This window comes from Sorex araneus, chromosome 2, assembly GCF_027595985.1.
Source record: "Sorex araneus isolate mSorAra2 chromosome 2, mSorAra2.pri, whole genome shotgun sequence".
Classification (NCBI taxonomy): domain Eukaryota; kingdom Metazoa; phylum Chordata; class Mammalia; order Eulipotyphla; family Soricidae; genus Sorex; species Sorex araneus.
The window spans coordinates 323,736,960-323,761,723 of record NC_073303.1 but is presented as its reverse complement, the minus strand read 5'-3'; the positions used below and the strand labels follow the sequence as shown (position 1 = coordinate 323,761,723).

The following is a 24,764-nucleotide window of genomic DNA, read 5'->3' as shown; positions in this document are numbered from 1 at the left end:
CAGCTTTGGAATTGGGGCTGAGTTCTCTGGGCTGGAGAACTGGCTTTGCATGCTGGAGCCCTAGGTTCTGTCCTGACACAGCAGAGGCTCCTGAGCACTGAGACAGGAGCAGCTCCAGAGAGCACCAATTGTGGCTCCAACTCTGCAACAAAACAAAACTACTGGAAACGTGAAATGTGATCATTTCTACAGCATGGTGTTGTTCTCTTCTCTCCGTGGACCTTGTTACTCAAGTGATTTGACCAGCACTTTAGAAGTGAGTGGATAGGAACGTTCAATTTCCAGCAAGTAACTGGACCTCTGTCCTAATAAGCTTTAATGAATTATCTGCCAGAGAAAGAGCTGAGCTGAGAACTTTATATAATTAAGCAAAACTGGAGGCTACAGCATACCATTAGATTCTAAAGAGAAAATGTTAAAAAATGCAATACTTAGAATTCATAGGTGTTACAGGAGGAGCCGCCTACATTTTTTTGTTTAAAAATAATGTTGCATTCCAAGGTTTTGAATGCAATTTTATTTCAAGTCAATCTGATAGATTCCCAGACTTCTTTTTTAGGTTCGTCCAATTTCCCAAATTTCTGGAAATACACATATTGTGGGGCTGGAGCGATAGCACAGTGGTAGGGTGTTCGCCTTTCACACGGCCGACCTGTGTTCGATTCCTCCGCCCCTCTCGGAGAGCCCGGCAAGCTACCGAGAGTATCTCGCCCGCACGGCAGAGCCTGGCAAGCTACCCATGGTGTATTCAGTATGCCAAAAATAGTAACAAATAAGTGTCACAATGAGAGACGTTACTGGTGCCCGCTTGAACAAATCAATGAGCAACGGGATGACAGTGACAGTGACACATATTGTGAGTATGTCAATTTTGGATTAACTATTTTGTATATTTTTATATGGGGACCTGTTTCAAAACTAATTTTTTACTCATAATTTTTTCTTTTCCATAAAGAAAAATTCAGTTGTAGAAAATATAAGTAAGAAATAGGGGAAAAATTGAGGCTGGAGCAATAGTACAGTGGGTAGGACGCCTGCTTTGCATATGGCTGACCTGGGTTTGATCTGAATGGTCCCCAAGCCAGGAATGAGCCCTGAGCACAATGCCAGGAGTAAGGCCTGAGCACCACTGGGTGTGTCTCTCCTCTCTACCCCGCCCCTCCCTAAAAAGAAAGAAATAGAAGAAAACAGCCAATTTACCCATTACCCACCCCATTTAACCCATCCATCCGATGTAACCCTTGGGCCTGTGGTTCTGCGCTTCCAGTGGGTCAGAACTGTCACCCTAGGCCCTCATGCCTGTATCTTTCTTCTTCTCTAGGACACTGGCGTTGGGAAATCAAGTATTGTGTGTCGATTTGTCCAGGATCACTTTGACCACAACATCAGTCCGACCATTGGGTAAGTGCCTGCACGCTCCCTGCTTTGTTCTTGTGGCTTCCAGCCCTTCTGCTGACAGGCGGCCCTGGGCCCCATCCCCACTGCTAGACCTGGGTGGCCTCCTTGCTGTGCCTGCCTTTTCAGTCCCTGCCCACCTACCCCCCGACCCCAGCAGCAGGAGTCGGTTCCTTGATCTCTGGGAGCATTATTCTGCAGATCCTACCAGCTTGATTTCTAGCTGGAAGCCCAGAGCTGCAGCTCTAATTCCTGCAGGCTCGGCTTCCACTGGCCTTGCTAGCGAGCTGGAGTGCTGGCTGCTCTGCAGCAGGGCTGTCTCTGGGGCTGCGGCAGATTGATTTTCCTTTCTGTCTTAAGTGCACGTCAGCATTTCCATTCTTGTGCTGGAGAGTGGAGAGGCGGGGGACCCTGGCGGCTGAGACCCTGACCTTGGAAAAGGGGAGCATTTCCGATTTCCTCACCGATTCTTGGACTAGACCATTTTGTGCAGGCACCTGCCTTTTCTTCCTTTGGAATGCGCCCTCACTTAGTTTTCTCCCCCAAAGATGCCATCGTGTAGAGAGTCAAGTCCTAAAACTGAAACCCAATGCCACCTGCTCTCCTTAGGAGGGAAATGACATGTGCCTATATTTGGGGCACCCCAGAGGGCTGATGCAGACAGGGGTGCAACTTGCCTCTGCCAGGAAGTGGGGAAAATTCACAGCTGCCTGCAAAAGCAGTTTGTTGGCAGACCCAGTGGCTGGTGTAGGTGAGAAACAAATCCAACACATTTCGTAGTAAAAAAAAAAAAAAAAAACTTACACATGTTCTCAAAAATATGTGTCAAGGGTGTTAAGATTGTGCTGACTGGCAGTTCACTGCCTCCTTCCATGAATGCTGGCAGAAGACAGGTGGCGCCAGGGTCAGACAAAGAGAAAGAACTGGATCCAGAAGCTACGGGGGGGAGGGGGGGGGCTGGGTCACTGCAGGAGCCTTTTTCCTGCCAAGGGCCATATGGATATTTATAGCTTCACTCTCGGGTCATGCAGACAGGGCCGCAGGCAGCCGCCAAGAAGCGTCAGTGTCTGTCTCATCATCAGACAGGAGTCTAAGGCCCAGATGGTCCCCACTTGCAGGTGACACTCACATGAAGTGGGTCACTGATAGGACAGGACCTCCCAAGCCAGGCACCACAGGAGATTGTCTCCGGTCGTAGACTCTTCCGTGTCTACATCCTGTATCTGTCACATGGGCCAGTGACTCGAGGGAACTTCCTGTTGCTGCTGTGGCCGTGCAGACTGGGACTTCTCAGCACCCAGCTGATGCTCCCCCCTAGTTGGCGTTCTTGCCCGCCTCTGGATGCTCAGACAGTCCCTGAATGTGGTGCTCACACATCTTTGATGTTGCTGTGCCGCTGGGTCCAGCTCTTCTCTCCTTGTGGTGTTTGTGCCTACCTGGCTGGGGCCACTGGGAATCTCTAGAGGTGCTGGGCGTCCCTGCAGAGCTGCCAGGATCACCCCTCGCACACTCTCGCCAGGCATGTGCTGTCGACCCTGAGAAAAACCTTAGCCCTCAGCTCCTTCGTTCTTATCCATCATCTTTTCCTGATACCTCTTCTTGACCAATTTTTAAATTGCTCAGAAATTTCCTTCATAGGACCAGAGAGATAATCTAGGAGTTAAGGGAAGCACTTGCCTTACATGCAGCTCTGGTGGATGCACCTGGGTCCAAACCCTGGTACCAAGCATGGTGCCCCAAGCACTGCCAATCCTTTTTTATTTTGTTTTTGAGCCCCATCTGGTGATGCTCAGGGATTATTCCTGGCTTTGCACTGAGGAATTATTCCTCGTGGTACTAGGGGAACCAAATGTGGTGCAGTGAGCAAAGTCAGGTTGCCTGCGTGCAGTACTGCTGTACTGTCTCTTTGGCCGCTTCTCTTCCCATTTTTAATCCCTTTTCTTCTGAGAGTTTGAGAAAATGTATTTTTTTTTTTTTTGCGGGGGGAGAGGGTGTGTTAATGAAAAGAAAAATTAACAGAAATATGTTAGCCATCTTGGGAGATAGAACAAATGGAATGTTAAAGTATTTTAGATATTGGTGCTGGGGGTCTGGCTTATAGATATATTTTGAGTGACTCTATAACACTTTAAAAAAACATTAATCTGCTATGAAAGATCAGGAGATTTTGGCATAATAAGCTGCGTTTCTGGTTTCTCTCAAAGCCAGCGGATGCGGGTGTGGTGTGTGCCTGAAGGACGTTGCCATTTCGGCTGAGCTCGGCCTTCCATGGCGGGGGTGGGGGGAGGCAGATTTTCTTCTGTCACTCTGCTCATTTTCTCTTTATTATTGTCACTATCTGTTACACCTCCCTCATCCACTCATTTTGTGTGTCCTGCCTGGTCCCATGGACATTCAGTTCCTGTCTCTGGTCCACAGTAAAGCCACTGACCCCATGGATCAGAGCAGGTCATTGACTTGCTCGGAAACACACAGCCAGGCGAGCAGCAGACTCAGGGCTCAGAGCCAGCATGTCCACTCCCAAACATCCATCCTAGTTCTTCTCCACGCCGTGGTCACACTGGCCCTGGGAGAGACCACCTAAGAGGCCATTGTTCCAGCATTAAAAGTGTCCCTTTGGGGACTGGAGCAATAGCATAGCGGGTAGGGCATTTGCCTTGCATGCGGTCAACCCGGGTTCGATTCCCAGCATCCCATATGGTCCCCTGAGCACCGCCAGGAGTAATTCCTGAGTGCAGAGCCAAGAATAACCCCTGTGCATTGCTGGGTGTGACCCAAAAAGCAAAACAAAAAAAAGTGTCCCTTCTGTCTGTCTTTCACGACTCACACTGACAACCTTGGCTCTGATATTCCGGCAGATTGTAACATCTTGAATGTGTGCGTGTGTGTCTCCCTTTGTATTTGGACTTTTCCAAGGGGATGACATTTCTCCTCTGCCAGATTTGGGCTTCCACAGAAAATGATGTCAGTTCCGCATTGCAGATGTCCTGCTTTCACCCCTCTGGAGGGTAATCTCGAGAGAAGAACCCCTGAGGTTCTTCAGATGGAAAACTTGCATAGAGGGTGTGAAAATCCCCCCAAATGCCCTAAAAGGCTGTGGCTGTTGGTTGTTATTTCGGTGATTTATAGTCTTCTTCCTAGTAGCAAGAGGTCAGGGGGCTGGAGCTGGGAGCGTACTGGCACTGCATGTAGCCAGTCTGTGTTCGATCCCCGGCATCCCATCCCCAAGCACTCTGAGTGATTCCCGAGTGCAGATCCAGGAGTAAATCCTGAGCACTACTGATTGTGACCCAAAACAAACAACAAAAAATAAATCAGGAACTGGGGATGCATACACGTATGTGCACACATGTGTGCACTGAAAAGACATCACTGTGTGTTTGTGTTTTTATACAGCACATGTGTGGGGATGTGTATGACAGTAGGAAGAAACACTTTGCACTGGGCTGTTTCAGAAGCTGGCCCTGATTTGCATGTATCGGGCGAATCTCTTCCTTTGTCCTTGTTGCCTGCAGGTCTTGCCCAGCCGGGACTGCTTCTGGTTCTGAGACCAGGAATCAGCGGGTCTTTGCGTGTGCTCTGTGCCCCAGGAGGCTATGAAGTCTCTGCTTCCTGTTCTCAGCTGTATCTTCACAGTTTGACCTGAGAAAAGGCTGTCCCTGCTATTCCGTCCCTTACCTAGGAAATGAAAGGGTTGTCCTAGATATTTGATGTCTCTTGAGTCTGTGATCCTTTGCGTTTGAAGGCAAATGCATTTAGTGTTCCAAGTATGAGAAGTTTTGAAAGACAGGGCTGGTGTAGGCATCCCAGTGCCTAGACTATATTGAGGAATGAATGAAAACTCTGCCAAAGATGAAAGTTAAAGCAGAAACAAAATAAGGGCTGGGGTAAAAACCCAAAGGTCTAGGGTAGTGTGTTTTCCATACACGAGGCCCATGCTTGATCACTGCCAGATGTGGCTCCCTAGTCAACTCATAGCCAACCCTTCGCCAAAACCCCAGTAAACACAGAAAACAAAATGTTGATATAGCAACCTGCATAAGGTTTTAAAATGCATTATGAAAAAAAATATTTTTTTTCATAAACAAAGTTTAAGGGAAGGATGTTTAAAAGAATAGGGCCAGGGCTGGAGAGACAGCACAGGAGTAAGGCACTTTCATTGCATGCCACTGACCCGAGTTTGACCCCTGGCACCCCATTTTATCCCCATAACACCACCAGGAGGGATCCCTGAGCATGGCCAGGTGTTGCCCCAAAACAAACTAAAATAAACCCCTGGGTACCACCAGGTATAACACCCCTAACCCCCAAGCCTCCCCTTAAATAAAAGACACATGTGGAAAAGTTTTTCATTAAGAAAATTAAAGGAAAGGTTTTAAAAATATTATTTTAAATATACCATTACAAAAGGTTTGTTTGAAGTACCGACAATGTGAATATGAAGAAGATGAGTGCCCAGGTGAAAAGTCATGGGCAAAAGGTTTATGAAAAAAACACGAGATGCAGAGCATCACTCCGTGAACTGATTGGTTTGTCCTGGGGGCCTCAAGGGCTGTGCTCAGGGCTTCCACCTGGCTGTGCTCGTTGGACCACATGGGGTGCGGGGATCGAGCCCAGGCTGGATTCCTGCAAGACATGTGTCCTAGCCACTGTGCCATCACTCTACCCCCACACTCAGTGCGCTGCTTCATGTGCGAGAGACTCAGGTCTGACCCCCAGCACTGTGTCCTTAGATTCCACATGCCTGTCAGAATGCTGCCTAGTTTACACACATCCTCCACACTCACAGGGGTTTATCACGCCCTGCTGACCCATGACTAGGGACGAGATCAGAAATAGGGGACTGTCAGGGGACCTGGGGTTTCCTGTATTGGGGTCTTACAACTTTCAGAAGCACAAAGAACAAGCTTGTTAGGGCATGTTAAATGTGCAAGAAAGAATATATTAAGTGTTTTCTCATCTGCTAAGAATTTCAAATCCTTCGTTTTAAAAAAATTAAAAACACCATAAATGTTTGGTGAGCTGCCCGTTTTTATCCCTGCATTTTTGTAAGCAAGATGGGAATTTGCTTTTTTTGTCTTTTTTGGGGCCATACTCTGTGATACTTAGGGGTTACTCCTGACTCTGTGCTCAGGAACCATTTCTGGTGGTGCTTGGGGGATTGTATAAGGATGCTAGGAATAGAACTAGGTTGCTCTCGTGCGAGGCAAACTTCTTTCTGTTGTACTATCACTCCAGTCCCCAGGATGGGAATTTAGTATCAAACTCTGCTAACCCTGAATTCCTAGCATAGTCACCTATGACTATGTAAAATAGTTTTCTATTTGTAAGGCCCAAATAATAACTTGCAAGTAGAAAAGGTCCAAACAGTAACTTGCACCCGCACTAACTCCCCTTTTCACTTTTGGTTTTGTTTTGGGGCTTCCACCTGGTGATGCTCAGAGACTCCTCCCAGATGCTCACTCAGAGTCACGCTGGTCAGGCTTGAGGGGTGGGAGCGGGGAACTACCAATGGCCAGGATCAAACCCAGCCTGCATGTGCAAAGTACTCTAAATGGTAGTAATAAAGCTTACTTAGAAAGATGTGGTGGGGGGGGGGAGGGAGAATTAGATGTCCAAGAGAGAACACACAGGCCGGAAGAGTGAGCTAATTATGCTTTTTAAGTGGAAGTCTTTCTCCCCCTCCCTTAAGATTCAGGCATATTATGTTTGAACTGTTAAAGCTGAATGCTTCTGGGACAGTGTTTTGAATACCTTCTTTCCTCTACTATTTCAGCCAGACTAACAGAAAACGCACAGTATTTTCCCTCAGGTGACAGCCACTCTTAACTTAGGGGTCTCCAAGAGTAACTGCTTTTGGAGTTCTGTGGAAGCATAACTTAAACCTGTTTGAAACGCGAGTCTTTGTGAAGACTGTTAGGGGTAGTTGGTAATGTGAAGGTTTTAATTCTCTTTTTCAGGGCATCTTTCATGACCAAAACTGTGCCTTGTGGAAATGAACTCCATAAATTCCTCATCTGGGACACCGCCGGGCAGGAACGGGTAAGAACACACCATTGTCGACTTTGGGGGAAAATTTTTAGGAAAAGTACTGAGATGAATTTCGGTAGGTTTCTTTGGCTTTGGCAAGATGCTCTTGATTGCAAGCGACAGAAACTGAGCCTGAAATGACGGAACAGGAAATGTATTTCTTTGGCAACAAGGGGAAAAGCATGAGGGGATGCCTGTTTAATGGCCAGGTCACGTCCAAGTTCTCCAAACATCAAAGACATCCATATTTTCTCCTTTAGCTTTGCACCTTTTTGGCAGACTCACTTTCTTCTCCCCTCAGGGGTGCAAGAGGACCCCTGTAGGCAGTCCCGGCCTCCATTCTGCAGCCAGAGTGACCCTGACAGACAGCGTCTCCTCTGGCCCCTCTCAGTACTGTCCATTTTCACTAGCCCACTTTGGATCACGTGGCCACTTTTCAGTGCGGGGCTGTGCCACGCCTGCTGGGGGGGGCTGGGTAATACTGTGCGCCCCCCATGAAGGGACATCTCAGGGGGCCCACCTGGTTCAGGCTGCAAGGGCCTTGTTTCTTGCTGAAGATTGAGGGCATGGTCGTTTGTGTTACCAGAGAGCTTGTCATTTTTCTCTCACCCTTAATTCATTTTCATGGTTGAAAATATTTACGGAGATTATTAAGAAGCGTGTGTCTTTTTTGCTTGTGTGCTCTGCATTTTGGAACCAGTGATGGCATTATCCAGCCCTGACTGCACAGCAGGGACCCATGGCTGTGCCGGGGATGCTGGGGGAGAGGGGGCGGTGGAACTTGGCTGGTCGCATGCAGGCAAGCGCCCTACCCACTGTCCTATCTTTTTGCTCATGAAGCTGTCTTTAAGTTTTTAAATGTGAAACAATGAATCCCGACAGATTATGCCTGTGACAGGCGTATGCTGATGAAAGTCAAAAGGGGCAGCAGGGAAGTCAAAACGATGCACAGAGAAAACTCATACCTTGTCTCAACAAGATTTTCAACCCAGTCAAAACTTTGGTCCGATGTTGGGGCTGAAGAGAGAGAACAGGGGCTAAGGTCAGCCTCATGTGGCCGACCCTGATTTGTTCTGCAGCACCACCTGGTCCCTCCAGCGTCCTCAGGTGCAGCCTGGGAGGCCCCAGCATCCCTGAGGTCCGCACGCTGCAGGCCTGAGCAGCACCACATCCTCAGGCCCTCGTGTGGAGCCAGGGCCAGACGGCTGAGAACTTTGGGCAGAGGCCCTCGGGTCTCCTGAGTGCCACCCCCCTAACAAAACCACCCTAAACTCTCACTAGAGTCCATCATCATGGAGATAAGTGGTTCAAATTCTCTTAGTCGGAGCGAAGTCCCAAGCTTAAATATGCCACTTAATTCACATAATGACTTTGAATCTGTGTCCTCTCTTAAAGGAAGGAGCCAGGGTAATCCTTCATTTTTAGTATCAGCCCCTGATGAATTCAGTGTGTGGTGAGATCAGTTTTACTTTATGTCAAGACCCCTTTTCAGGGGCTAGGGTGCCTGCCTTGCTCATGGCCAACTCAGTTCCCTGGCACCGTGTATGTTTCCCTGGGGCCTGCCAGGAGCGATTCCTAGCATAGGGCCAGGAGTGAGCCCAGAACACTGCCAGGTCTGGCCCAGAAATAAAGAAATAAATAAACCCTTTCAACCTTAAGTTCCAGGACAAGAGACACCTTCTTTAACAGACTGTGTATTTTGCTTGCGGGAGGTCCGAGTTCCATCCCTGACACCCGGTGGCCCCCTGAGCTCTGCTGGGAGTGACCGCAGGGCCCTGAGTGCCAAATGCGGCCCCAAACCAGAACCAACCAACCCAACCAAAAAACTCCAAAGTGAAAGTCTTAGCATTTGAAAATGAAGGCAGTTTAAAGATTAAAAAAAAAAAAATTAGGCCAAATATCCTGGCCTCCAAGGCTGACCCCAGGAGAACGTCTCCGTCCCGCTGCTGGGTGGAGAGCACAGACCTGCATACAGGGAGCTGCTCGTGACGGCAGTGCTCCCGAGCTCATAGCCGACTCCACCTGCTGACCCCCAAAATGATGTCTGCTCGAGTCTCTTCTCTGTCCTGTGTGCTCCCTGTGTTTGATCTGGTGGTTGGGGGGCAGGAGGGCTGGGGGCTGGGCTCCCAAATGGTGCTCGGGGCCCTTCTGGTGATCCTCTGCCCAGCCCGGGGGTACGGGGTCTCTGCCGGGCTGTATTTGGCGATTCCAGGGGGCTGATCTCCAGCATAGAGACCTCCTATAACTCCAGACTCCTCCTATAACTCCAGACTCTTCCCAAAGGAGTCATCGTCCTTTCTAGGTGTCTGTGGGGATTGCCAGGACCCCCATGCCAAGGCTGATGTGTCCGTGTCCTCTCTGTCCACTGTTTGTGTCCTTGAATTCTGTGGGCAGGGGTCCAGTGCCTAGATCCGGGAGGGGAGAAGCCTTAGGTGTGAGGGCCAAGTGCACTGCTGGATGGCCGACATCAGTGGCCCCTGCTGCCCGGTCCAGGCTGTTCAGGTCTCACTGTGCTTGCCTTGGCAGCAGCTTCTGGTGAGCATCCGTCAGGGGCGTGGGCTCACATCCCCCACTGGGCCCCGGGAGTCTGCTGCCACGGCCGCTGGGGCAGGATGCTGTCCCTGTTTGCAGGTGCGGCCTCAGAGCTCCGAGACTTGCTGACTTCACATCACGCAGCCCGTGAGGTGGGAGTTTGCATCCGGAGCTATGTGTTTTTCATTCTATTCTGAAGATGGTCCTAAAGCCAGCCAGTTGAAAGTCAGTGTTATCCAAAGTTTCACCTTCTGTGTAGTTCCCCTCCTGGCATTCGGAGACCGTTCTTTAGACTTCACGTGTTTGTTGATAGTTTCTTATCAATGGACTCATGTTCTGGGTAACCTGATGTTTTCACAAGGTAATACAGGGATCCTTAGGGGAGATTTCTGTGGGATCCGGATGGAGTGTGTGGTATTTACTCAGCTATTTTATTTTAATTTTTGTTTTATTTTGGTTTGGGGGCCATACCCCATGGTGCTAAGGGCTTACTCCTGGCTCTGTGTTCAGGAATTACTCCTGGCAGGACTCAAGGGAACATATGTGACGTGAGGGATTAAACCTGGGTTGGCTGCATGCAAGCCAAGTGCAGTATCCACTGTACTATCTGTATTTTTAAATTTTGGTTTGGAAGCCTTACCCAGCAGTACTCAGGGGTTGGTGCTCAGGACCCCAGCACGGTGAGGGATCACTCCTGCCAGTGTAGTGCGGAGATGAACCCAGCCACCTGCACGCCATGCTCGTGCTCTGGCTCACTGCCTTCTCTCCAGTCCCTTCCCAGTGTGAATCTAATACCCAAGAGGCTAGCTGGCCTCGTGTGGCTGACTCCGATTCGTTCCATAGCACCTGATGGTCCCACAAGGTGCATCCTCAGGTGTAAGCCTGCAAGAATCCCACATCACTGGGATCCCCACAGTGCATCATTTCGATGAATTTTGGCAGTTTGGCCCATTTACCATTCCAAAGCAAAATAGCAATAGCAGTTTTTTTTCTTATGGCTGTATTCTAATTATTCTATTGCTTTCCCTAAAATCGGGGTGTTAGAGGGGATTGATCTCCGGGCCGCCAGTGCTGTGGTGTTCTTCAAAGGAGATCCCCACCTGGTGGGCCCCACCCAGCTCTGAACAAGAGGCTGAGCCTGATGGGAACGCCAGGTGACGCTGTGTGGAGCCTCTATGGTGTGGTGGCTGCCAGGCTCGTCCTGGTGTCGCTCAGGCTGTCCTTGCCCGTGTCCCCGGCTGCCACCTTGCAGCTCTCCAGGGATGGTAATTTTTCAATCGTCTCAGCAGCCTGTTGCCAGGCTTAATCGTGCCTATAATGACGTTGCCCAATGTGTGAGCTAAAAATAAACCCCGGCTGCTTCTTACACCTCTTGCCGTTAGTTCTGTCTCGTTAGCGGCTGGAGTCCAGCACGCTGGGGCAGATCTTAGCTTGGGAGGAACCTGTGGCTCTTCTCCCCATCTCTCCTCACTCAGACAAACAGAATCACTTTGGGTTCTGATTTGAGACTATAAAGACATTGATTTCTGGTGCTGGCTTCTAGTGTTAGTAGGGGTAATGCTCATCTCAGTACTTGGCATGTGCTAATTACTTGGTCCTTGTTTATTACTGGGCAGATGCAGTCACTCTGCTGAGCAAACCCAGCCAGATGATGTGCTACTTACTTTCCAATAGTAATTAGATGTGGTATTGATGGTACAGGTTTCTACTCTTGAAGAATCACTTTTCTTTCTGAGCACTGGAAGTGTAAAAAGATTATCCCCTCATCATCTTCATATAAGAGTTTGTTCTCTCATAAATTTTCCAATCAACCATAAATAATAATATTCCAAATTTATTTTAATGGAACATAGTGCTTCTGTTTAAAAAGAAATAGTAGTAGCACTGTAGTCCATTGTTCATCAATTTGCTTGAGTGGGCACCAGTAATGTCTCCATTGTGAGACTTGTTGTTACTGTTTTTGGCATATTGAACACGTCACGGGTAGCTTGCCAGGCTCTCCCGTGGACCTGGTGGGATACTCTCAGTAGCTTGCTGGGCTCTCCAAGAGGGACAGAGGAATCGAACCTGGATCAGCCTCATGCAAGGCAAACACCCTACCCGCTGTGCTATCGCTTCGGCCCAAAAAGAAGTAGTTAAAAAAACAAAACCAAAAACTAACCCTTCTCATCCCATTAAAAAATGGAAAGAACTTACTAGGCGTTTCGACAGAGAAGATGATGGTGCAGCAGGGAGAGCATGAGCCTTGCAAGCAACTGCTTTGGCCAGTCCTGGCTTCAGTCCCTGGCACCTCATATGGTCACTCCTGAGCGTAGAGGCGGGACTGACCCCTGAGCAGCACCAGTGGTGGCTGCAACAGTGCACTCTCCCCCACCCACACAGAAGACAGCTAGGGGGCCAGCAGCAGGTGGAGTTCATTAGCCCTGGTTAAAACAGCAGTGACATTTCTCCTCACACGGGTGAGAATGGCCTCTACCAGCATGGCTCAAACACTGGTGCTGGTGGGGATGTGGTAGAAGGGGCCCTCATTCACTGCTAGTGAGAGTGTGGGTGGAACAGCCTCTGGAAAGCAGAGTGGAGCCTCCCCCAGCCGCCGCCGACTCACCTGCTGGCTCATCTGCTCGACTAGTCCCCACTGAATCTCCCAGGAGATGCCTGCCAGGCAGCCAGCACTCTGGGAAACACGGGTCCCCATGCTGAAACCCGGGGTGCCCTCGGGAGGTGGGTGGTAAAGTACCTCCCTCGCCAAAGTCCGCGGCTGCACCCACACCCCACTGCAGCACACCAGGAGCTCGACTCCAGTGACTCACAGTATTTTCTACAGAGACACCAAACTGCGAATGATTTCAGGTTCCTGGTGCCCAGGCTGGGAACTCTGGTTTTCCTCAGAGTCCGAGTGGGCAGCCTCCCTGCCCACCATACTTTCGGAAGCTCCAGCAGCCTCACGCAATGCCCACAGACAACACCATGCCGATTCACTGGCCCAGGCCACAGATCTTGACGTCTCTGGGCACCCCCTAATTCCTCAATCCTGAAATCCCAGTAGGAGCACACCAAAGTTGATGGGATAGTAACAGAGAAGCCAATTGAACTCAATGAAAAAAATAACACAAATGGCTCAACTAGCAACAAACAGCTTAAGAGATTCTTAGACAAGGACATAGTAACGCTGTGATCAGATATAACAATTTTCACATAAATATTTGATTTTTATACTTATTAATTTTAATATTGAAGCTTTGTATTTAATCAGTTTCAACTCTAGGATTGTATCGGTGCTTGTGGCTTTTATCTCTATTAAAAAAACTTTTAAAAATGCAGTACAAAAACTTTTTGAAAATTCAAGCATTAAAATTATGATCCTGTAATTTCCTCTTTGGTATCTTTTCCAAGAATAAACATTAATTACGGGGACTGAGGTTATATCTCAGCAGTAGCACACTTGCCTTCTACGTGAGGCCCCAGGTTCAACCCCTGGCACTGCAAAAAGAAAAGCAAAGCAATAGTAAAACAACTACTTAAAAAAGATTTATATACACCTAAGTTGTATTTACAGTAGATAAGATCAGAAAACAGCCCTCATGCCCAGTGGCAGATGAGTGAAAAATGGAATTGTGGTATATATACACAATGAAACACTACTAGACTTTTTTTTAAAATTATTATTTTTTTAAATAAGAATTTTATTTTATTGAATCACCATGTGGAAAATTACAATGCTTTCAGGCTTAGGTCTCAGTTATACAATGCTGAAAGAACCATCCCTTCACCAGTGCCCATATCCCACCACCAAAAAAAAAAAAACCCCACACATTACACCTTCCATCCCACACCCTGCCCCCGCCTTGTAAATGATAAGTTTCACTTTACTTTCTGTTTACTTTGGTTACATTCAATATTTCAACACGAACCTCACCATTATTGTTAGGAGTACCCCACTAAAGTCAGACCTGTTATGAAGAGAAATAAAGTCTACTTCATTTCTACAAAACTGCAGCCGCGAGGTTTTGGATTACTGTACTTTAACAACTAAGTCCAGGGAGATTTCTTCCAGATATTGGATCATTGCAAGCTTGTAAACCCCATCTGTGGTCGTCATAATATGGCGGTTACCACGCCCTTCATCCCCGGAAAGGAAGAGGCAAGAGAGAGAAATACCTTTCCCCTCCTAGGCGGGCACGGGCCGCAGCTTAGTTCTCAGGCTGGAGACATTCTGCGAGGAGCTGCCCGTGCTGAAAGTAGTTTAGCTGGGTCTGGATTCATACTCTTGCAGCTGCAGAGAGGCCGCACATGCATGCGGCCCCCGGGATCACATCTCGGTGGCGGGAGAGGCCGGTGCCTGCCACCTTCCCAAGAGCACCCTCGTGTCCTTTTGCTGCAGTTTTTTCTAGACTTTTTTAAAAGGATGAAATCCCATCCTTTGCTCAACTTGGATAGAACTGAAGAGTGTCATGCTAAAGGAAATAAACCAGGGGGAGAAGGACGAATGCCAGGTGATCTCACTCGTATGTGCATATAAAAGAAATAAGAGATTAGACAGTGTCCAGTGAAAACAAACCATCAGAGGCTGGAGCAGTAGCACAGGGCAACTTCAGCATCTTCAGCGTCACGTGGTACCCGAGTATCGCTGGGTAGTGCTCTGGAGACCCCAAGCACTGAAATGCAGTCCTGTAAGTCCTTAAGAGATACCCTCTGCCCTGCCAGGACCACCCAGAGAAGGAAAACAACCCTCTGGACATTCACAACAGAACTGAGGTCACCAAGCAAAGGGGTGGAGAAGTGGCGTGTGGGGGGCGGCCGGTGGAGGGTGGCTAATGAGGAGGACCTGGGGACAACAGCAGAGGTTGTGGCCCTTTGGTGTTGTTGCAGTACAGCATCATCACCCATCCGCCTTAAACACATACAGCATAAGTGCCAACAGCACTGTAAACTATGTAACCTCAATAGGAAGAAAATTAAAGGAAAAAGAAAATATTGAGCACATAGGAAAAGAGATGACAGTTTTCCAGTTGTGGAATCCTATTTGTTAATATTATTTTCAAGGTATGTGCTTTTACTTTTTTTTTAATTTTAATTTTTTTAATTGAATCACCATAAAAAGAGTTACAAAACTTTCAGGTTCAAGTCTCAGTCACTCAATGATCAGACTCCCATCCCTTCACCAGTGCACATGTTCCACCACCAAGAACACCAGTATACCCCCCTCCCACCACCCCCCCAACCTGTGTGGCTAATGATCTTCATTTTATTTTATTTTATTTATTTATTTATTTATTTATTGAATCACCATGTGGCAAGTTACATAGTTCTCAGGGTTATGTCAGTTATACAATACTCAAATACCTTTCCCTTCACCAGTGCCCGTATTCCATCACCAACCACCCCAGTATACCTCCCACCTCCCGCACCCTCCCATCCCCCCAGTCCCCCCCCCTTGTAAGTGATAAGTTTCATTTTGTTTACTCTTTATCTTGATTACATTCCATGTTTCAACTCAAAACTCACTATTGTTGCTGGAGCTCCCCCCCCCCAAAAAAAAAAGGCAGTCCTACTGCCAAGGAAGCATTTTATAGTTTTCCATTTCTGAGAATGTAGAGATATTAAGTCCCGCTATTTGTTACATAACTTTTCTTCATTTTTTTTCCCCCTCCTTCCCGTGCCACCAAGTTCATGCCTGCTTAGTAATCTTCATAGTATGATTGACGCCACGCTGCCTGACAGAGGTAGAAGAAACCTCGAAAGATGGTTATTTCCCGTCATCAGCCGGCGTGGGGCTATAGCTTAGTTGCTAGTCTAGCAGCATGTCTGCTAGCAGTTTCTGGAACCAATAGTAGTGTGCTGGTGTTGGCCCCCGGCTCCACCAGCATCCCGCTGTTCCATGTACATAATTTCTTTTTTTTCCTTATATCCCATTCCCACGCCACCAGGTTCGTGTCTGCTTAATGGACATCATAATATGGTTAACGCCATGCCACATTTCTTCCCGAGAAAGAAATATTTCTTCCCCTCAGCTGGCGTGGGGTTATAGCTTAGTTCAGTCTAGAGAGATGGCTACCACTATGATTGCCTTCAATATTTCAACAAAAGACTTACTATTCTTGTTAGGATTATCCCCCCAAAGTCCAACCTGTTACAAAGGAACCATTTCATATTGCTGATGATTAGATGACATTAGGTCATCGCGGTTTTGGGTTTCTGTATAAAGTCCAGGGAAAATTCTGCCTGAAATTCTATCGCTACAATCTTTTACCCTTTTATGGTGCTCATATGATGGGAAAACCTAGAGAAATACCGGGTCCCCGCAGGGGCAGCCTGGCGGTAACGCTCAGTTCACATTCTGGAAGTATTTCAGTGGGCTGCTGGTGTCCAAAGTAGCTCTTTTGGCCTCCTCGGTCATGCTGTAGCGACGGCAGCGGCGAGTGGGGAGCCCACGTGGCTCCACTGTCCTTAAGTATTGGCGGTGGGCGGAGACTGGTACTTCCGCACCCTGGGATCTCCCGCAAGCCGCGCCACGCATTTGGGTCCGTATCTCCATTTTGTGCTCAAAGAAAAGGGGTGGAGGCTGTGCTGTGCCCAGGAGGGAGGTGTTGAGAGAGAGAGAGATTAAAAAAAAAGAGGAATACCGGGCCCCTGCAGGGGCCGCCTGGCGGAAACTCTCAGTTCACATACTGGAAGTATTTCAGTGGGCTGCTGGTGTCCAGAGTAGCTCCTTTGGCCTCCTCGGTCATGCTGGAGCGGCGGTAGCGGCGAGTGGTGTGCTTTTACTTTATTGTTTGTGACAGAAGTATTTTATTTGGCATTGGGTAGGGGGTTGGCCTTACCTAAACCTGGGTGTTTGGGCCACACCCAGTGATGCTCAGGGCTTGCTTCTGCCTCTGCAGAGCTCAGGGTGCCAGGGATTGAACCAGGGTTGGCCACTCCATACTGTCTCTCCTGGCCCTCTTTTTTTGTCTTTTTGTTTGGGGGCCACACCCAGTGGTGCTCAGGGATTTCTTCTAGCTCTGTGCTCAGGGATCACTTCTGGTGGGGTTTGGGGACCATATGCTTAGGCATATGTCCCATATATGGGCTGGCCATATGCAAGGCAAGTGCTCTTAAGTGCTGTACTATTACTCCAATCCCACTTTTTCTCCTTCTTTCCTTCCTTCCTTCCTTCCTTCCTTCCTTCCTTCCTTCCTTCCTTCCTTCCTTCCTTCCTTCCTTCCTTCCTTCCTTCCTTCCTTCCCTCCTCCCTCCTTCTCTCCCTCCTTCTCTCCCTTCTTTTGTTCCTTCTCTCCCTTCCTCCCTCCCTTCCTTATTTCCTTCCCTCTTTCCTTCCCTCCACCTCCTCCTCATCTTCCTCTTTGCCTTCTCCTACACCATTGCCACTGCATCTAGGAACCACAAGAAAGGAGAGAAGCAGAGAGCGCCCCTAAAGTAAGAGGGGGATAGTGACGCCCCTCTGCAGTGGAGCTCTGAGGCAGGCACTACGAGGGGCCACTGATGCAGGAAGACCATGTGGCATCACCATGGGCCCTTGGGGACTTCCTGCTGTCCTTTTTGGAGGGGACTCTGTCCTACTTCCTGCTGGGCCTTGAAGGGACACAACCGTGGGTCTCTAGGACCCTTTGCAGAAGCCACTGTGAGAAGCTGTCCCCACAGAAGGGCATTGTCCCCGCTCTCTCCTCCCCCAAGCTGGGGTTTCAAATGAAACAAAGTCAAAGACTATAAAGGAAAATCAGTGGGGAGAAGGGAGTCCCAGGAGAAAGCTCCCTCTGTGTGTGTGTGTGTGTGTGTGTGTGTGTGTGTGTGTGTATGTGTGTGTGTGTGTGTCACGGGCGAGGCACACTGTCCCATATGCATCCTGACTGCGTGGCTTCTGGTGATATGCAGGGCTGAACCTGGGTTTCCAGAAGCACAGACAGAGCCTCTCATTCTGAGCCATCGGAGGCCCTGTTCTCCAGTACTTCCGGAGGCCAAAACTCCTCCTGACATTAGCAAACAGCCTGTTAATAGTGAGCCGCTTTCCTGATCAGACTCAGAGACCCTGAAGAGAGCCTGAGAGACATTTAAAAGATAAAAAAAAAAAGTTTCTTTTGATGTTGGCGCCTGACCTTGACCCAGGGTGTTTACTCTCTCCAGTTCTCTTCTATTCCCAAGGATCCCGATCTGCACTGATAGCTTTGCTCCACTGAGGCCTTGAACACGGCTTCTCCAGTTACCTGCGCTGAGGTGCCGGGAATGAGAGAGAAAGCAGGAGAACAACTGATCTGGCTAATCAGCAAAGGGTCCCCCCACTCCCAGGTTTCATGGCTGCATCCTTCACACAGCCAGCTGTGGAGGGCAGAGCATGACTGCCCCGTCCTTGGGCACTCAGGGGTCAAAGAAGCCTGGTAAATCACAAAGGTATCCTAAGGAATAAGGTGATATCAGTAGGGAGAAACAGAGGGTGCAGATGTAGAGGTTTATGGCATTTTTGTGTGGGTGTGCTTTTGGGCTGGAGCGATATAGCACAGTGGGTAGGGCGTTTGCCTTGCACGTGGCCAACACGGGTTCGATTCCTCCTGCGTCCCTCTCTGAGAGCCCGGCAAGCTACAGAGAATATCCCGCCCACACGGCAGAGCCTGGCAAGCTACCCGTGGCATATTGGATATGCCAAAAACAGTAACAACAAGTCTCACAATGGAGACGTTACTGGTGCCCACTCGAGCAAATTGATGAACTTTGGAGGGGGTGGAGGGCTTGAACTATCTTGCCCTGGGGCTGGGGGTAGGAAGTACACTAACTAGGAAAATCACTGCTTTGACATCACAGCTTTCAGAATGTTAAATTTCCTTTTGACATATACACTAAATAACTAAAGTTGGATTCTAAGTTAGATCATGTTGTGTGAAAAGCAGAGTGTATGAAACCAGCTGTGAAGAATACTATTTGTTTGGGCAGTGCTCCATTCAGGCCCGCCTCCGCACTACCGTCTCCTTGCAGTGCTTTTTGGGGTCACTCGTGATACAGGGATCGGAGCCTGGGTCAGCCGCATGTGAAGCAAGTAACATACCTCCTGTACTGGTTCCCTGGCCCCAGGAATATTATTTGGAAGATAATTCTTCTCTTCAAAGCAAAATGCAGTCAAATGCCATACATTTTATTATAATAGTGGTATATTTTAAGTAATAAATTCACGAATGTAATCTAGCTCAAACAAAGAGGCTGGGAGGAGCTGGGTCTTGCCTCTGTGGTGTGTTCCATGAAGTGTGACATCACCACTCAGGAGATGGCCCCTGTGGCCCATCAGCTGTCTCCTGTCAGATGTGGCCTTGGAACCAGCTTGTCAGAATGCCACAGCGGAAGCCCTGTGTGATCTGAGGAGGGACATCAATGGCCACAGTGTGGGCAGAGCAAGAACCAACGGCACCCTCAGACCTGCTTCCCAAAGTGGTTCTGTCCAGGCCTATTGGTGTCACTCGAGAGTGAGGGACTGGTGTGCAGAACTGGCTTTCGAGATGCCAGAAGCCGCTGACAGGAGAGAGAGGGTGGAATGTCCATGAGTTGTGGAGGACTGAGTAAGCACCCAGGGGGGCCTGTGAGGACTTCGCCGCTCTTACAGACACATGACCCAGACGCAGGCAGCTCTGAGGAGTACGAGGGAGGCCACCCAGTGAGGATTTGCCTAAACCTGCCAAGCCTCACACACAGCTCACAAAGAGCTATTCTAGGTCAGATGCAGGCTGTGTCACTTCTAAGAAAACAGTTTTCATCAGACAGACACAATGGTTGCTAACATGGTTGTAAATATATGCCTAGTTGGTCAGTCAGTGATTAATGCGATTTGTTCTAAGTTCTACAGAGACGTTTTTGAGTTGTTTCTGTGACTCTGCTTCTTTCCTGCTTAGGTGACCTGATTGGACTTGCTCTCTTGCTCTGTTCTTGCTGGGCCTTATGATTTATGACCTAGTCATCTTTGCCCAACTCCTGCAATGAGTCACTCAGGGCTCCTGAGTCTAGTTTCCGGCTTCTGCCTCTCATTTTCACCATCAGCCTGCCAGAGAGGAAGGCTGGAAGTAAAGGGAGTAGAATCAGCTGTGGGGAGATAGGAAGGGCTTGGAGGAACAGCTCAAGCGGGGTTTGATCTTGCAAAGCAGGATGAACTTCTCCTAGGCCAAAGAGATGGTCCGGGGTCAAGGTGCTTACTTGGAGCACACAGACCCTGCTGCCGTACTTAGACCACACATGGTCCCCGAGCGCGCCCGGAGCCAGCACTGAGCCCTGCCGAGTGTGCCCTCGGCTCCCATCCAACACATGCTCCAAGGAACACAGTCTCACTCTCGTGCCTGGTACAGACGGGGACCTAGAATGGCTCTCTCTTGGCCAGAACTCAGTGCCCCAGGACAGAACCTTTCCACGTTCTTGCGCTCTTTCTTCGTCTTCAGAGCAGGCCGGCAGCAGAGCGTCGTCTTATACTTCTACTTTCCTCTGCTCTTAGGGACCCCAGGTCCTCACGTTGGTTCCACTGATCCAGCCCAGATAGCTTTTCATCTCCAGGGCAGCGCCAGCCCTGCTCTGTGCCTCATAGCATCCTCACGGTCCTGGGGAGTGGAGGACATGGGTCCCTTCATGGTCGTTTCTCTACCTGCCCACTTCTAGTGCTTATAGCGCTGCCATGCACCCCAGTCAATCAGTGCCTATTTCGGGAGAACTTGTTGAGGGCACTAATCAATTTAGTGTGATCATATATATATATGTATGTGTGTGTGTGTGTGTGTGTGTGTGTGTATCTTCATTTCATCCAGTATTTCATTTTAGAGAAGCAACCTAGGATTTAAAGAGGATGGAATTGGAATCACAAAACCTGTGTTCAAGGTCTACTACTACCATTTTATTTACTTTTGTGGCTTTTTTTTTTTTTTTTTTGGTCAGGGGCTCGGGGGACACCTGGCAATGCTTGGAACTTATTCCTGGCTCTGCACTCCAGGCTCACTCCCAGTGGTGCACAGGGACGACATGTGATGCCAGGGACTGACCCAGGGTCAGATGCTTTGCGAGGCCTTCTTCTCTGTACTCTCCCCAGTCCCTACTACTACCATCTTAGGATTTTTTTTTTTTTTTTTGGTCACACCTGGCAATACTCAGGGGTTACTCCTGGCTGTGTACTCAGAATTTCTTCCAGGCAATGCTGGGGGATCAAAGCCAGGTCGGCCGGCTTCAAGGCAAATGCCCTCCCTGCTGAACTATCGCTCCAGCCCACTACTACCATGTTAGAGGTTGTGTGTCATTGAGCAATGTGCTTAACCACTCTGAATCTCAGTTTGGGTTTTGGTTTTCCTATCTGTAAAAATGGGAGTACTGCACAAACTCACCTTCCCGGGTTATTGAGTCACACATATTCGATGTTTGTTGCGTCCCTTCTCTGCTCCAGACAGCTGAGGAAGAGCAAAGATCAGAGTGAGCGCGGGCAGCATGGGCCAAGGAGGAGGCCCCCCAGACGGACGAGGGTGTGTATATAGGCTGTGGGGTGGGCTGGAGAGTGGAGTCCAGGCGGGAGCCGGCGGGGCGCAGGGTTTGACTCCAGAGCACAAAGCTGGTGTTTGATGCTTGGCACATTTGATTCCCAACAGGAAGATGATTCCCTGGAAATTGATTTATTTTTTTAAATATTTTTTATTTATTTATTGCTTTTTGGGTCACACCCAGCCGATGCTCAGGGTTTTACTCCTGGCTCTGCACTCAGGAATTACTCCTGGTGGTGCTCGGGGGACCCTGTAGGATGCCGGGCATCGAACCTGGCTCTGCTGTGTGCAAGGCAAATGCCCTACCCGCTGTGCTATTGCTCCAGCCCCTGTAAATCACTTTAGGCTCATTAGATTCCCCAGGAAAGTCACTCTGGTCTATCATTAACATATTATGATGTCGAGTTTGGGGTGGGGGTGGGGGCCGAAGAGCCCTGTGAGATCATGAAGTTTGATGTATTTTTTTTTTCTTATTAGGCTTTCTCTGTCCTCTCTCCGTCCCAGTGTTTATTTATATTAGAAAATTTCCAAGAAGTCAGACATAGGTCAAATCTCTGTGTTTAATGACATGTGCATGATCCAGTGGTATAGAACGGGGTCCCTGTAACTGCCGTGCAGTGGCCAGCACATCAGGAGAGCTGGCCCGGGCTTGGGGAAGGAGGGCGCTCGGGAGAGATGAGCCTGGACGCATGGGCCAGGCAGTGATGAAGGGAGCATCGTGTTGTGTTCCAGGGGTGCTTCCTCCCAGAGGGCGAGCCCACGGTGTCAGGATGTTGGACGCCCCAGGGCAGGCTCTGGGGCACACTGTGCCCTCTGGGTCGTGCTGCTCCGTCCTGTTCTGTTTGGGGGAGACCCCCTGAGCAATCTGAGTTCTATTGCAAACCAGAGTGCTGAGGACAGAGAACAGGAATCCAACCTGAGTCCTCCTGGGAGGCCTTATCTCCCCCTGAGTCAAGCGAGCGAGACTCCGGGTCCCAGGAAGGCCCTCACTTTCGGGAAATGGGACATGGCTCTGGGGTTGTGGGAAATCTCATTTGCTCACTGGAAGAAGTGCTGGAGTTTCCCGAAACTGGGCGTTTCCTGGATGGGGAAAATGTATTTCGACAGCTCTTTGAACACCTTAACCTCGACTTAATTGTAATAATCAGAAAATGACTAATTCATTATCCGAATTGGAATGTCAGTTCATTACATCTGCAACTTCTCTTAAAAAGCAGTTATTGGGGTTGGAGTGCAATGGGCAGGCTGTTTGTCTCACATGCAGCCAGCCAGAGCAGATGTTTCCCTGAGCCCAGCCAGGAGTGATCCCTGAGCACCACCCAGTGTGGCCACAAGACAAAACAGCACTAAGTTGGAGCTGGGGGAGTGTAGTGGTTAGGGCACACAGCTAGCATGCAACTGATGGAACCTGAGTTCGATTCTTGGCTCTCCACATCCCCCTAAACCTCAGGGAGAGTGTGGCCCTGGAGGCCCACAGGACTGCCAGGGTGGCCCTGTTTTCCCAGCACCTCCAGGTCTGAGCAGCTTCTCTGTCCCGGGCCCCTTACATTGAACTGCCGACCTGGTTAACCAAGAGTCACAGGTGTGCCCTTGGACCTCCTGAGCTATGATGGGGAGCTGCTTCCCCGCCCCCTACAGCCTCAATGCCTTCATCTTTTCATGGAGCCCAATCCCAGTGAGCTCCTGAGTCCCGGCCTACTCCCCCTCCTCCCGCTGCTGTCCTCCCTTCCAGCCCTGACTCTGAGAAAGCTCTTTCACTGTAATCGGCACAGTCAAAGAAAAAGGAAAAGATAGGGGCAAGGGTCTCCTCTCATCGCTAAAGTTCCATTGTTTAACATCAAAAAATATAATTTGTAATTCTTAAGATAGGGGGCCAGGATGTAGCTCAGTGGAATTATTAAATCAAGTGGTGGTCTCCTTAAATAGATGATTCAGGGAAAAAAACAAGCCCACATTGTTTATGGCTTGGCATATAGTCTTCGAGCTCTTTTCTTATTCAGCTGTACATACTGCTGATGTCTGAGAAGGCATATTAAATAGGCTCTTTGCTTTTCTGCGGAGAGAAAGGGTCTAAGTGAAAAATCAAAATCGTTCTTCTGAATGGCACAGAAAGAGCATTCAATAATGGTTTTTCCATTCAACTTTTGCCAGCTGAGAATGTGGGGAATGTCAGGAATTTTCCTCACTCCGTTCCCTCCTGGAGTTCCTCCAGGCCAGTGGGTGTATTTTGGAATCTGCCGTTGACTGTCTGTGGCCTGGCCTTCTGGGGGGGTGGGGGGCGCTGAGACATTCTGCTCCCGCGTTGGGCCCGAGACAGGTCTGAATGCCGTGCAGACCACAGCTGGCTCCCAGCGACCCGCCAGGGACAGAGCGTTCTCTTCAGAACCATGATCTTTAGCCGATCCCTGTGTTCCAGGCCCTGGTCCTCCTCTTCCTGGGGAGGCAGACAGCCCAGCTGGGCCCGTCCCTGTTTGGAAAGCCCCTGTCCCCACTGGTGCTCACTCCACTCCCGGCCCTCGATGCAGTGGAGTCTACGATGCCACAGACCTGTATTGAAGGCATTTTGCCTAAAGCAGGCTGGGTGGTCTAAAGGATTGGGAGATTTCCTGGAACAATACTTCCGTGTGCGTGCGTGTTCAAACATGCATGTGTGTGGGCGTGAGCACACAGGAAAAGAGGGGGGCTTCGTGCTGCAGGCCAGGCCCTGGGAGAGGCAAGGGCAGAAGGAGGGGAGGAGGTTTCCCCTCCACAGCCTTTCCCTTTGGTCTTGAAGGTCATGGTGAAGTAAGGAAAGCTCTGTAGCTGTTTCCCTGCACTCCCACCGCATTCCTACACGTAGAGCAGTGATATGGGGCAGCCGCTGTTCTTGTTCAGATTCCCTTTCTCCTTTGCCCCCAGGGTGGGTTCTGAGTGCATTAGCTTCCTACATGCTATTAATTAATACTTGAAAAAAGAGGGAATGGGGGTGGCGGGAATCCATTAGAAGGTTGGTTTAGTATTATTATTATTGAACCCAAGGCTAGAGCAATAACACAGTGGGTAGTGTGTTTGCCTTGCACGCGGCTGACCCGGGTTCGATTCCTCTGTCTCTCTCTGAGAGCCCGGCAAGCTACCAAGAGTATCCTGCCCGCATGGCAAAGCCTGGCAAGCTCCCTGTGGCGTATTCAATATGCCAAAAACATTAAACAACAAGTCTCACAATGGAGACGTTACTGGTGCCCGCTTGAGCAAATAGATGAACAATGGGACGACAGTGCTACAGACAGACAGTGCTATTAAACCCAAAATACATAGCTTTCTTTACTATAGATGTTTCCAGAGCTT

General features: G+C 49.2%; 1 protein-coding gene across 1 annotated transcript in view; it reads left to right on the top strand.

The window, feature by feature from the left end:
* Window positions 1–24,764, top strand: part of RAB31 (RAB31, member RAS oncogene family) — a 126,978-nt gene that overhangs the window by 54,182 nt on the left and 48,032 nt on the right. Inside the window, exons 2-3 of the mRNA XM_055127196.1 lie at window positions 1,322–1,401; window positions 7,356–7,437. Of these exons, the coding sequence (XP_054983171.1) occupies window positions 1,322–1,401; window positions 7,356–7,437 (162 nt within the window). The remainder of the gene's footprint in view (window positions 1–1,321; window positions 1,402–7,355; window positions 7,438–24,764) is intronic.